The following is a 15,250-nucleotide window of genomic DNA, read 5'->3' on the forward strand; positions in this document are numbered from 1 at the left end:
TACTGAGAAAGATTCGCCCTGAGCTAACATCTGCTGTCAATCTTCCTCTTTTTTTGCTTGAAGAAGATTAGCCCTGAGCTAATATCTATGCCAGTCTTCCTCTATTTTGTATGTGGGTTGTCACCACAGCATGGCTGACAAGTGGTGCAGGTCCTCGCCTGGGATCCAAACCCTCGAACCCAGGCTGCCGAAGTGGAACATACGGAACTTCAACCACCGGGTCACGGGGCCAGCCCAATTGGCTGTTTTTTAACTAGGAGACCAAGGAAACAGGTTTCTCTGCTGCCTCACTATCGGTCATCCTCAGGATCCTTCTTGGAAACAATGAGAATGGGGACTCAGATCTGGTTTATTTTCATTTGTCACCCATCCCAGCCAGGCAAGCTAAGCAAATTTATACATGCATATCATTGAGTTTTGCATCTTGCAAAGTTAACTTATTTTTTTAAACCAATACCCACCCGGGAGGTCTTGCTAATCTTATCAGTTTCCATTTACATGAGGCCTAAAGATGTTTCCTGTTTCTTGCCTAAGGTAGTGCTGCATTTAAGCACAAGTGAAGTGGGTTTATGATTTCAGTCTACAAACACAGCATTTCATTTCTGCACTGCTCTACTTCAGCACGAAAGCAATTACTCCATGTCACTACACCCGTCCTTCTTCAATCCAAACTCTGCTTTGTAAAGGTTTGCACACCACAGGAAGATTACCCTGAAGCCAGGTATTGGATATTTTTGTAACATATGTTTGCCACATTATAGTAAAAGTGAGAACATTCACTACTCCATAACATATACTATTGCTTCTTTCAGGTTTTTCATGTCGCCCTAAGCATTTACTCCAATTCAAGAGAAAGTCTGATGGGGAAAAGAAAGATTTTTAATCTATTTAAAATGTTAGCAGTTTTATACTATAGAAGATAAAAAAACAGACAGGTAAGAAATCATTCAAACCTCTATATGCCAATGTTCTCAGTTGAATTGGGCTATTTTTTTGCACAGACTTTGTCAGGTGAATGTATTTCATATTTTTAAAATGCCACTTGAATTCTGCAATCCTGGAAGTAAGATTCTTAAAATACTGGAATCCTATACTCAAAATAGGCTTTCTTTCTAAAGTAAATGTTACAAGATATCTGTATATTTCAAAATGGATTTTGTTGCATCTCTAACAAATGTTTATTGAGTGTCTACTATGTGAAATCCAAGTTTGGGGCACTGGGAACAGAGTAGTTAATAAAACAGATAAAAAATCCTGGCCTTCAAGAAACTTACGCTCAAGGGCAAATCCTATATAGTTAACAAAATAAATAACTGAAACATAGCCTATTAGATGGGGAAACACTAGGTAAAATAATAAAGTAAGGAAGGGGGTAGAGAATTGGGGGTGGGTTGCAATTTTAAGTAGGCTGGTCAAGGAAGGCCCCTTTGAGAGGCTGCGTTTAAGCACCTGGGGAAGGTGCATCATAGCAGAAAGAATAGCAAGTACAAAAGCCAGTGTGGCTGGGTGGTCTGAGCAAGGGAGAGAGTAGAAGAGAGGGAGGAGGTCAGAGAAGTGACAGGGGACAGATTGGTAGGGGATCATAGGCCACTGAGATGTGGGATGGAAAGCCATTAGAGAGTTTTATTTAAAGCATTAATGTGATCTGGGTAACTTTTTTATTGCAATATAATTCACATAACATAAAATTCACCCTTTTAAAGCACACAATTCAGTGGTATTTAGTAGAGCCACGAGGTTGTGCCATCATTACCACTTCGAACTCCAGAACATTCTCATCACCCCAAAAAGAAACTCCACACCCATTAGCAGTCACTATCCTTTCCCACCTCCTCTTCAGGTCCTGGCAACTACTAATGGACTTTCTGACTCTACGGATTTGCATATTTTGGTCATCTCACAGAAACGCAATCAAACAATATGTGGCCTTTTGTATCTAACTTACTTTTTACTTGGATCTCTCTGGCTGCTGAGATTAGAATAAGCTGAAGAGAGGCAAGGACAGAAGCAGAGAGACCAGTGAAGAGATGAATGCAATAATTTATCTGAGAGACGAGAGGGGCTTGAGATAGGATGGGAAGTGAGATGGTGAGTGACAGCCTGGGTACATTCAAATAGACTAGATGTTAGGTATGAGAGAAAGAAAAGTCAAGGACAACTCTTAGGTTTTTGTCTTGGGCACCTGAAAAGATGGAGTTGACATCAACTTAGAGTGAAGACTACTGGAGGGGCAGGTTGGGAGAAAACACCAGGGACTCGATTTTGGAGATGTTAATTAAATCTGGGATGCCTCTTAGCCTTCTCTGTGAAGATGTCAAAAGAGGAGACTGATACGACTCTGGAATTCAAAGGACAGGTCTGGGCTGGAGATACAAATTTGGGAGCTAGAGGATAGAAGGTATGGAAGTTTCATACCATGAAACCAGATGAGATTGCCAAAGGAGTGAGTGATTAAAGACAAGAGATTGAAGGATCCTAGGATATGTCAATATTTACAGGTCAGAGAGACAAGGAGGAACCAACAAAAAAAAGAATGAGAAGGAAACACCAATAAAGTGGGAGAAGCAAGAGAGAATGGAGTCTTAAAAAACAAATGAAAAACTTATCACGGAGGAGGGCATTGTCAACTATGCCCAATGCCACTGATGGGTCAATGATGAGGGACTGAGAATTAACCACTGGATTTAGGAACATGGCAGGCAGTCATTCATGGACCACATATCTTCTTCCCCCTCTCTTGCTCACTCCACTCCAGCCACATCCACCTTTGCATTTGCCATTTCATCTCCAGGCGTGTGCCTTCCCAACATATGGCTTTGAAAAGAACCGTTTGAGTGGAGCAGGGAGGTCAAAAGCCTGACTGGAGTGGGTTCAGGTGACACTGGTAGGAAAGGAATTGAAGTTAAGGGCAATTCTTTCGAGGAGTTTGGTTGTAAGGGGATGGAGAGAAATAGCTGTAATGATGGTGACGTAAAGAGAGAGCTTTTTCGAGATGGGAGAAATAAAAACACATTCATATATTGGTGGGACATGTCTAGTACGGAGGGAAACAGATGATGAGGGAGGGAACAGAGAATTGCTGAGATAGATTAGAGAGGAAGAAATTAAACACATTTTATCTGTTTGTCAGATAATCAACAATTAAAATATAAAACATCTACTGATCCAGGAAAATCAAGTAAGGACAAGCTATTTTTTCCCCAGAAGACACAAAAACCACCATCATTTAAAATTACCTGGATCCAATATTTTCAAGGCTGAAGATATCAGATTAACTGTACACAGTGAGTCAGGGTCAGGGTTAGGCTCTGGGCTTGGAGTCACAAGACATCAAGTTCAAGGACCATGATAAGTTGCAATACACCAGAAACTTCTTTTGACTTCTGTTTTTCATCCATAAAACACTGATTAAAGACAACCTGTCCTCTCTACCTTATAGAATTGATGTGATGATTAAATAAAATATGCAAACATTGTTTGTAACTCCTAGGTGTGATGCCCCTGTAAGGCATTTTTACTGTTACTAGATAAGGAAGAATTGCACATGCTTGGTCTTACTCCAACACTCTACACTTCAGCTCCAAAAAGTGGAAAAAAGGCAAAATGAAAAATTTTTGGAAGAATAAGTAATTAAAGCATGGAACAATAGAAGCTTGCTGGTTATGTACTGTATTTAAAACACACTTAATAAGTTGTACACGAACTATGCCTTAATTTCCACCTTTTAAAAAACTCAACAACCAAAAAATCCCCTAGTTTAGATTCAGCTAAGCCTGGGGCAAAAAAAAGCAGTACACTAAATTTGACTGTAGGCCTGAAGTAAGACCATACTTTAAAAAAAAAAGACATGACCTAATATCTATCCATCTATCTATTTTATTCTCCATGTTCCCTATCACCTGCCAGGATCGACTCAAATCAAAAGACTATTTGATCCTTAACTTCTTGCCCAATAGAGACATTGGTAGGTGTTTAAAGGAACTTTTTTGTTATTATTTTTATTCATTAATTAATTTTTAATTCTGGCAGCTTAATATACGGACCAAAGCTCTCTTTAAGGAAAATATATCTTACAGGGTATCTTGATCTAGCCATCAACTTTTCTCCTTTTTCTTCAGGTAAACTAAGACACAAAGGTGTGTGCTCATTTTTTCTATGAAACAAGAATGAGGGTATCAACTTTTATCAAGGAACCATTAAGTTAACATAAAGAATTCTGAGAGGGAATTTACAGTAGACACCAAAGTTGAATTGACTTTATTACTCAGCTCCCCCACACCTTTGACCAGAAAACTTAGATAAGAACTCAGCTGGCCATGAGATCTCATGAGATTTTAAGGAAAGTGTGAAAGACAGAATATACAAGGAAATAACACACTCACTCACACGCACACACACACCTCCCCCCATATATACGTGTATGTATGTATGTCACTTTCCTTGAAAATATGTCTATATCTCTCTATATACGCACATTGGCAGAACAATCAGAGCTTCCTTGTGAAATCAATGTGTACACTTAACGTATAATGAATAGGAAAAAGAACTTAATTTTTTCTAATTATAAAGATATCTTTGTATCTTTGCATTTATGACATTGTGTATCAATAACCTATTAGATACTGATTCCTTAGTCAGAATTCTAATCTCCCGTTAAAACTCCAGTAACTCTTATTTAAGTAAAATAATTCATTTTATGGTGATCTACATTATAGAGTTTCTAGGAACAAATTATTCTGATCTACCTCAAGCCTCTTCTTAGTCACACACTCCAGCATTATTGGGGAAGGACTTATTTAGAGTGATTATTTTAAGTTAAAACATCATTTAAAGCGCCCAAGTCATTTCAAGCATCAGTTTTGAGTATTTTTGAAGAAAGTTTCATCATAATACACATTCCCCTAATATAATGTTATTATAATAATTAAAAACATAATTAATATAATGTCATAAGTAAAATTAACATAATGTCAACTATTTTGGATTACTTAGGGTCATTCTTATGAATATCCAGTAATAGACTACATTATAAACATCTTTATAAACTCCGATTTTGCTGAGGAGCGTGGAGCTGTCCAGCCTCATTTTAGGTAGAACCAGGCTACACAGGGTCTGCCCCTTACAGCTTTTCTGCCTCTCCTGCCTTGTCAGGAGGCCACCAGGCATTTCTTGCTCCTGTCAGCTTGCCCATATCTAGCAGGCTCCCCTGTCTCCATTCCATTAAGCTATCTTTTGATTTAAAAGTGGCAGAAAGAGCCACAGTCTCAAAGTGAAGCGGCTCTGCCACAACCCACCCGCATGGCCCTGGACAAACCACTGAATCACTTAAGAAATCTGTTTCTTTGTCTACACAATGCAGGAACCGGCCTGAATGACCTTTAAGTCCCATCCAACATTAAGACTTTATGACGAATCTCGCTAAGGGCTGGGAAAACTAACATCTAAGTTGATGAGAACCGTGTCCAAAGAAAGAACAGAGAAACTCTGAGAAAGGCTCTCAGAGGTTCCTGTACCTGGTGCATGGAATTTATAGCATCTTATTTTCACTACGTCACGGACTTTTAGGTCTTCTAGGTTCTTTGTTATATTTCCAGTAAGTGAGGTTCTGCATTGAATAAATCATGTCCAGATAAATGGGACAGAATTACATTAAGAGCTTTTTAAAAAAGAAATTAAATATGACTCTTAAACATACTTCTTTCACATAAAAGATAAGAATTCAAGAGGAAATTTTCAGAAATCCACAGAGTAAATTATTCCTTTACGAAAAATGTTGTTTCTAAATGCATTTCCATTTGATATACCAACAACATGACACTACATACTAAAAAATGATTTACCTATAACTACATCATGACCATCAACCAAGCCAGCAGAGAAGAGCTCCTGAGAAACGCCATCTGCTGTGTCTGTCCAAATGCAAAATGAATACATATTAGTAATCATAAAATAAAAATCAACAACTCAGTACAACGTAAAATATATATTTTTCATTTACAAAAATCACCCACATGTGTTTTAATTCAACAATTCAGATTCTAACAGAAGCAATGTGAAATACACTTTGCCATGTACAATTTGCAACTTGCTACTTAACCAAAAGAAGTTACACAAAATTATTGTTTCATTTTTGGTGAACCGAGAAACTTCTGCCCTTTGGCTACTGTCTGAATTAATCCTCAAATGCACTTCTAGAAGTTATCTCATAACTGGTCCTTACAACACTGCTTTTCTTTCTTGCGAACATTAATTCCAGCCATCATCAATCCTTTCCTATCATTAATAGCTACTGAGTCAGAATTTATGGCAAAGGTTGAATAGGTAGCATTTGATACAACCTAATATTTGGTACAAACAGCCTAAGAGCTTATTGGACTATTAAGATGAGCTATTTAAATTTATGCTATTAAGAAACTCCTTTAACATGACATTGATCATTTGATAGCAACAGACTCATTCTCTCTGAAAATGTGGTTGAATAAAAGATGTAGTTTCTCAATGATAAGTGACAGGAGTTAGCAATCTCATAAAGATGGGACTGAACAGGCCATAGCAAGTGAATATAGCTGAAATTACTTAATTGAAAGGTTACGAATGAACATGATAATAATGTGAAAGCTGTTTGAAGACTTTGTTAAGAGAAATTGATAAATTACAATGTGATCAAAAGAACTATTATGAACTCCCAGGTTTTTACAAGGAAGATGCCATGGTCCCCCCATGGTCTTCTGATATTCTCACAAACATCCAGAACTGCAGCTGGAAAGAAGAAACCGGCTCAGCAGATGGAGGATTGACTTTAGTGTCTTCCAAAGTCAGGGAGTACCTGACAGTATAGCTGCTGAATCAAACAAGCATCTAAACTGAACTGTGGTTTGCTCTGCCAAAGGCTGCGCTCCACACAGACTGAGTTTCCCTGCTTAATCTACGTTTCGGATGCGGTGACTGTGTAAGTGGGCTCGAGTTTGTGTGTGTGCATGTGGGCATGTAGCTGGAGGTACAATTATCTTTCAATATTCCTGGGCTTTAAAGAGCTTAGCCCAGTGTCTTACCCAGTAATTACTCAGTAAATGGTAACTGCAGTGATGATGCAGCAGCCAAAGATCATCTGAAACGCATCTTACACTCTTGTGTACTCTCTTTCTCCCTTTCATACATGGCCCAATTTCCCAAATCTCCAATAAAAATTTGAGAGCCAGTATATATTTTTTGTACTTCCAGAGAAATTGTGCTATTCTATCATTTTACTCATTCCATTGCATAATGAATGGAATAAAATGAAGGAAATGGAAAAGAAATACATAGGAATCTTAATAAACTGAAATTCCATATAAGGTGGGCTTATCTTGGGCCTTGTCCTTACTGCTAGAAGTACAAAAAACACCTTATAAAATTCTCTTAGGGATAAAATGATCCCCTAGCATGGAACCTAGGGTAACACAATGAAAGGCTCTATTCTGAATGTGATTTAGCATTATGAAGTCAGCTAGAACATTCGGCCTCACAATCTCCATCTTCCTGGATGCCACAGGAAACTTCAGGAAATGAAGCTTATTGAATTAAACTACCGAATTAAACCTACTAGGGCACACAGTAGGCAGTCATTACATTTCTATTGATTGATCATCTGTTAAAGCATCTGAATGTGTTACCAGCATCTCTAAAGTATCGATACTTGAGTACGGAACTACGTTCACAGAAGGTAGTTGAAAATGGAATAATCAAACAAAGCAACATTGAGGGCTAGCACTAAAACGGTAGCAAAACAAATGACATTCCCAAATGATCAAAGTGTACAGCATCTCCTACTATTTTCAGGACTCCTGGGTACCAGATGAGCCATACTAAAACAGCAAACAGTCACGTTGCCTGGCCAAAAACGGAAATTTTCTGCGTTTGTTTGTGCGTGCCATCAAGCAGTTATTTTGTATGCAGATAAGTAATGTATCAGAAATAGTTTAGAACAGAAAGGTGAAGGTAATTGGTAGCTTATTTTTCTTTAAGCTGCTTAACATTCCTGATGTGTAAACAAGCTAGATAATCAATATGCTCTAGTTTCCAGCGCATACAGCAACATAATAGACACAAAGGGCTTGCCCTCAAATGAGGCCAGAGAATATGTGATATGTTTATGTTATATACTCTAGTCATACATACATATTTACGTGTAAATACAGCACAGACAGAGTACACATGTTGGGTGCATACACAGCTGTAGTGCAGACAAGGTCTGAAATGGAGGCAGCATCAGCAATCTCAGAGGTACAGTAATATATCCATGGTGTTTCCGTTATGGACCTGTGCTCGCTGCCCAGGAAAAGCCAGCTATCATCAGGAAGCCAATGCTATGGTTTCTGTTTGGGCAACAAAGATTCTTAATCTAACCATGGCAAACGAGGCCGCCAAAGCCAGTACAAAGGACCAGGTAATGCTGATAGGCCTCTCTTATACCCCCAAAGTCTTCAACTCAGAAATTCATTTCTTTGTCACCTCTTGAAATTAAAATAGATTTTTATTGCCACTGTCAATTTTAAATAATCGGATGAAAACAACCTACCTTAAAATAAGAATCTGTTCTTTTACTTACTGTACTTGAAACATTTATTATTTAATTACTAGATTTTATCACAGTGTTAGTTGGTCAATATTTTTATATTATAACAAAATAGACAGCTTTTTGATAACAGTAACTGGTGTTGTACAGTTTCACAGACCAACTCTAAATTCTCAAAGATGGATGTTCCCAGAAAGAAAGATCAATTAGCAAATTCATTAGGGTTTTATTTACATTTTTTTTTGTAAAAGGTACTTCATATGTTAGCTTAATTTAAATATACTGGCAATCATTAAACCTTTGTGCTTACAGAGGACAAGAGTTTAGAGCCGTGATGTGAGTCTATGACCACATATGGCCCAGGAACATACTTTGTTTGGCTGGCAGTGTTTTTTAAAAAACTGAACCTGAAGGTTTTTAGACAGAACTTTCTAGTTTCCTGAGGTCCCCACCATTCACTTTGGCTCCTGTAAGCACTTGAGTCTGTGTCTTCTCACAGACCATAACAGCAGGGAGATCAAACCAGTTAACTGACTGAACAGATATCAAGCTAGAAAGTTTCGGGTTTTTAAAATTTTACCAAAATAATTTATTTAATCAAATCAAAATTTATGTGGAGCTCTAATACATAAAATAATTACAGTGTTATTAGCTTACATATATTAATACATTCAAATGTATGAGACTGATGTATTTGAGAGAGATATTCAATATAGACATCGAGGCTGTCTTCACGTATATAAGAATCTGAAACCAGAGGTCAGGGAGAACAGTTACAGTCTTAGCATTAGCATCTGATTTTCACTGCTCTAGGTTGTTCTGGTTATAAACTAAATGGTGGAAATAATTTTTGTTTAACAACTAATCTTGTGGTCTCCAAAGCCTGTTTATATATGTTATTTATCCATTAATTAACCAAAATTACTTGAGAGTCCCCTGTGTACCAGGCACTTGACAGATGTAAGAGATACCTAGAAACAAGACCTGTTTCTGTGACATCCAGACATCCAAGAGCTGAAAGAGAAACCAGTCTAGCCTTTAAGCTGTTTTAATAATAACTATTTAAAATACTAAAATTTTATTCAGCTGCAAGACTGGCATTGTTCCTACCAAGCCTACCAGTGGTGCCTGCAGCAAACAGAGGCCACAGAGACTCCCCAACACAGGCTTTATGCAATCTGAACTGAGAACAGAGAGGCAAAGTATGTTACCTTTTTGTATGATATCACTGCTTGTTGCTCAACCCTCATTAGGACTGCTGTGTGCTTCTCAGCACACTCATCCCAAGGTCCTTTAGGCCCTGCATCATCATGTCAGTACCTCTTTTCATGGTTGAGCTAATACATTTAATCTATACGTGTATATATATTGTGCAGTATACGTCACTGGGATTCATACAGTCAGTAGTGGTTCAGTTTCAATTCCCCACAATTATTGCAAATCCTTCCTTTTTTCCTTTCTCCCCTCCCTCCTTCCTTCCTTTGTTTTTAGAGAAAGCATTTTTGAATAGCAAATTATAACCGCATGTTTGTAATCAATTTCTGAAATGCTCTTTGTAGCAATAAAATAATAATTTCAATTAAAACTTACCTCTTCCTGGAGTAAACTCAAATCGTATGTCATTAAGTTCCTTTCTGGAGTTTCTGAAACACATAACATATAGCACATTAAAATCTAATGAAGCAGAGTTTAATCAAACTAAATGTATTCTAGTTTTTACAAGATGCTACTAACATGTAGAGAACATTTTACAGTTTTGAGTTACCTCCAAATACTTCCTCAACTGGAAGAGATAGTTATAATAATAATAAAGGGAGATATTTGTTTTGTTGATTGAATTTACCTTATATAAACATGCTTACATCACAAAATTCCAAAAATAAAATGTTCATTGTATAAAATCTACACTAAATCAGTAACCTTAAATATAATTTCATAATTAAAATTTTCAGAAGCTTTTAGTCTAGAATAAATAATACTCAATACATTTTTCACCTTTTCCCTAAGAAAACAGTATTTTATCAAATTATTTTTAAAAGTGAAACAGGGAAGATAGTTGTAGCGATGAAGTTCATGACAGCACTGCATATTAAATCATGCAGCAAAACGCCCAGGATGAGGTGTATATATTGTAGTTAAAAATTTTATCTAAATAGAGAGGGACCTCTAAACGTTACTAAATTACCCATTGGATATATAAAACTTTATTTAAGTAAATATAAAATGCTTACATAAAACTGTAATATATGCATATACTATATATATTCAATCAAAAAATCAAACAACACTGGGGAAATATGGAACAAGTAAATATCTAAGATATGAGTTTTCCATTTATTTTAATTTCAAGAAACGATAATGAGGGGCAATGGGCTATAATTAGAATGGTTTTAAATTCTCATAAGAACACTAAAATATTATGAGTAACTCTCAACAGATGCTAAATTAAAGTTAATAAAAACACCTTAAGAAACTGCAGTAGGAAACATGAAATAGTAATTTCTGTAAGCACTCAACTATTTGCTCAGCCACTGAGGGTGTCTGAGACAGAGACAGATGGCCTGAATACCCATCCCTGAACATCCTCCTTCCGGAGCCAGGAGAGTTTGATCAAATCCCATTTAGTACTCCAGTACTCTAAAAGTCTGGGTAATATCTCCTGGTCCCTATGTACAGTGTCCAAATCATGAAGACGCCAGTCTCTGGGCCCTTTTTGGTCTGTAGCCTGATCTTCGTTCTTTACGTCCTACCACACCCTACACCACACTAAGTGTGAGGAGGCCCAGAAAGATGACGAAGGCATGGTACCCACAGAAAGCCCTTCTCCCCAGTGCCTAGAGAAGCTGGCCCAAGTCTAACACCTTTCCACAAACAGAGAAGTAAAAGGTCAAGAACTCACGAGATGCCCAAGCCCAGGCCACAGACAGAGGAGCCTTGAACCACTTCGCATCTCATCTCAGGTGTCCCCATCTTGACTTTATCACTACTCGTCTCAGAGATAGAATGTGAGCAGGGAACATCAGCCATTCCTACAGCTGTGTTTCTTTTAGGACCTTCTGAGACTCTGAAAATTGTGGACTCTCACTCTAAAAAAGTAGACATACGACCTACACATGAAACTGCAGACAACTGTGGATGGTTCAGAGATCATCTTGGACCCCAGACTAAGCAACCCTGCCCTGGAGGTGGGGAGATGGGGTGTGCCATGAACAATCAGCTCCTGCAGCAGAAAGACTGCATGTTGGATTGTTTAAACAGTCTAAATTTTCTTAATAAACTACCAATGTCACTGCAGATTTACATAGTGCTTTCATATGTATCAGCAGTTCTCAAACTTTTTGGTTTTAGGACCCCTTTACATTCTTAAAAAGTATTAAGGACCCCTAAGGAACTTTTGTTTATGTTATTTATTAAATATCTATCAATATTTACTGTAGTGGAAATTAAAACTGATAAATTTTAAAATATTTATTAATTTATTTGAAAATGACAATAATTAACACATCACAGGTTAATCTAAAAATAATTTCCTATGAAAAATTACTTTCCAAAAGAAAAATCAGTGAAAAGAGTGCATTATTTTCTATTTTTGTAAACCTCTGTAATGTCTGGCTTAAGATAGCTGGATTCCTATATTTGCTTCTGTCTTCAATCTGCTGCAATATCACACATTACGTAGCCAGCCATTGGAAAATTCCACCATATATATGTGAAAGAATGAGAGTGAAAAAGGCAAATAGTTTCTTAATATTATTACAAAAATAGTTTCGACCTCATAGTCTCCCTGAAAAGCTCTCAAGGACCCCCATGGGTAACAGCACCACACTTGGATAAACACTGATATCCAATGTCATGAATCAAATCTCACTTGATCCAACAATCAACCTTTGAGATACACAAAGTTGGTATTACTTGTCTTCCATTTTCTAGGTAAGTTCAATGGCTTTTCCAAGTTTACAAATTTAATGAGTGGTAGAGTGAGGACCAAGAATCCTATATTGGAAATACCTAAAACAAATAGACATGCTCAATTCCTTTCACTTTTGAGAGAAAATAATATTTCCTAAGATTTTGCATGTTACCATAAAAAGATCAGCGAGCATTCATTTACTTAATAGACTTGGTTTTGTGCGCTGTATATCAGCAAAGGTTGAATTAGAACTAACACAATCCAATAAGAAAAAATGATCACTAGGAAAGCAGGTATTTATAGTGTATTTAATAATGAAATGACAGAAGGAGAAAAAAACGAAAAGGAATTTGATTTGACGCTAATTTATGTCATCATTCCTTTCTTCTCTTTCCTTTGATCAGTCTTGTCTAAATTAGTTTGTTCTACAAAGGCCATGAGAAGAGAGAGATAAGAACTGTACCCAGAATATTATCATGCACATCCTGATTCTTTACATATTAATACCACCAAAGTAATATCCAACAGCCATAATCTCTATCTACATCAACTGTGGCTCACGTTATGAAGGTTGCCTAGTCAAGTCATTCTTTTATGACTCTGAACCTCTAATACCTGCCGCCTTTGAAAAGATCACAGTGATTGATTGTGAATAGTAGACCTGTCCCATCAGGATGAAATATAGCTGGAAACATGCCTAATTGGATCTAACTACTGAAGGTCATCCTTTTATAAAGAATTAATCTTTTCAGACTCATACTTAACACCTTTAATTGAAAGTACATTTACTTTAATTGATATGGCACAGGATACTCTTAATTTCAGGGAAGCTGAAAATAGGCATGATTTAAGGCCAGAGACTAAGTCTGTGCAACTTTACAGAGGAAACGCTTAAAACTTGAGAGTAATAGCTTTAAGACCGAGGCTACCTTTGATAACTCTTATTAAAAACCCTTTTAATTTTTAAAGAAAAAAACTTAAATTTGGTAAGGCACAATCCCTTCTCATTGTATGTGTATATGGCATAAAAAATGCAAATACCTACAGGGCTCAGGCAGGAAATTTATTTTTTAAAATAGGTGATACAATCACATGGTTTAAAAACCAAAAGGTACTATAGGGTACTGTATTCTGTAAAAACTAGCCCTCTCACTCTTGTCACTCAACTACCTGATTCACCTCACAGAGGTGATCATTGCTATATGCTTTTTGTGCATCCTTCCTGAGATGTTTCATGCATATTCTAGCAAATATACATACATAGTTTCTTCCAGCCTGTTTAATACAAATGGTAGCATACTATATCCACTGTTCCGTACCTTCCTTCTTTTTTAACTTAAAAATATACCTTGAAATTTCTCCATATTGGTTCATAGAGCTTTCTCATCCTTTTTTTTTTTTTATAGCTACATAGTATTCTGTTGTATGCTATATCCTTTTTTTAACCAGTTCCCATTCTGTGAACAGATTGTTTCCAGTCTTCCACTATTATAAATAATGCTTCAATGAATAACCTTATTCTTATGTCATTTTGCAAATATGTGAGTATAAAAATAAATTTCTAGAAGCAAATTGCTTGGTCAAAGGATATATGCATTTGCAATTTGATAGATATTGTCAAACTCCCCTTCATTTAAGTTGTACTCTCTCATTTATGCTCTCACAAGCAACTTGGAAGCTCCGCTGCAGGAACTTGAAATGAGTAAAGCAGGAAATGTATTAAAAAAAAAAACAGGGAGATGCGGTGACTGTGCCAGCTGGAAAGCTTCCCATTTAAAGGGGGAAACCACTACTCAGCACCAGCTGGGTAGGCCAGGCAGGAATTCGGGCTCAATGTTGCTAAATATTCAGATTTTTCAGAGAAGCTGGAAATTTGAAATTTTCAGTACCAACAAACATTTTTTTGCTATGTCCATTCAAAGCGAGAAGTTGGGAAATACAGATGGGCATGCATAAAGTTTTTCTTCTTACTCTTTCAATTCATATACAAGGGACATAGTGAACACTCAAACAAGGCAGCTGGCTAAGAGGGTGGTGACGACAACACGTGAGTGAACACGTAACCCTTCCTGATGGTAGAAATACAGAAGGCCCATGCAGCTGAAGTATATATTTCACAGGATGTAGCATCTTTCTGCATCTCTTAATATACCATGTCAGGATAATCTGACAGAGTTATCACTCCTGGAGGGCTCCAAAGCCAAAACGCCAACTTAGGACTACTCACGTTTTTCAGCTTCATGTTAATGGCTCTTAGCTCATGCCAACAAATGTATGGCAGCACACACACCCTAAGAACAGATGTGATTAAAAGGCTTAGAAGTCCAAAGAGCACTTGTTGTCAAAGGACATCATAAGCTGTAAGTGTCACTGGCATTGCATACCCTCCACCACAGCGATGCTCCAGAGCAAGTCTGAAAGTCAACCTTTTTCCCAAGCTCTGAGGTTGAAGGGTGCAGTCAGGGTACTGCCACCCAGGATCTCTGTAAGGGTGGCAGGTACAGTGTTTCCTAGGGATCCAGAGGTAGCCCCTCCCTCCTAAGCAGCAGAGGATTTCTTAGCCAACAGCTCTCTTCTTCAAGATCCAAGAAAGTCCAGAGGGATCCCCACACACTCCTGGACTCCTGGAGTGTCTCCCCCTATTGGGACCAGGATGGGAACCTTTCAAACAGGCTGGGCCAGGAATCAGTTAGGACAGCATTTTTAGTTCAGCTTGCTTCTTTTCTACTCTCAGCACTGAACTGAAGTCCTTTCCTTCAGGTTTAGGAGGAGAAATGGACTACAGC

The 15,250-nt window shown here is 37.4% G+C and overlaps 1 protein-coding gene across 1 annotated transcript in view; it reads right to left on the minus strand.

The window, feature by feature from the left end:
* STK39 (serine/threonine kinase 39) overlaps window positions 1–15,250 on the minus strand; it is a 278,513-nt gene that overhangs the window by 45,825 nt on the left and 217,438 nt on the right. Inside the window, exons 15-16 of the mRNA XM_087435340.1 lie at window positions 10,145–10,197; window positions 5,841–5,909 (exon numbers count right to left, since the gene is read on the minus strand). Coding sequence (XP_087291466.1) covers window positions 5,841–5,909; window positions 10,145–10,197 — 122 coding nt within the window. The remainder of the gene's footprint in view (window positions 1–5,840; window positions 5,910–10,144; window positions 10,198–15,250) is intronic.

The sequence above is a fragment of the Ceratotherium simum genome, chromosome 9 (genome assembly GCF_057802395.1).
Source record: "Ceratotherium simum simum isolate JZ-2026a chromosome 9, ASM5780239v1, whole genome shotgun sequence".
NCBI classification, from domain to species: Eukaryota; Metazoa; Chordata; class Mammalia; order Perissodactyla; family Rhinocerotidae; genus Ceratotherium; species Ceratotherium simum.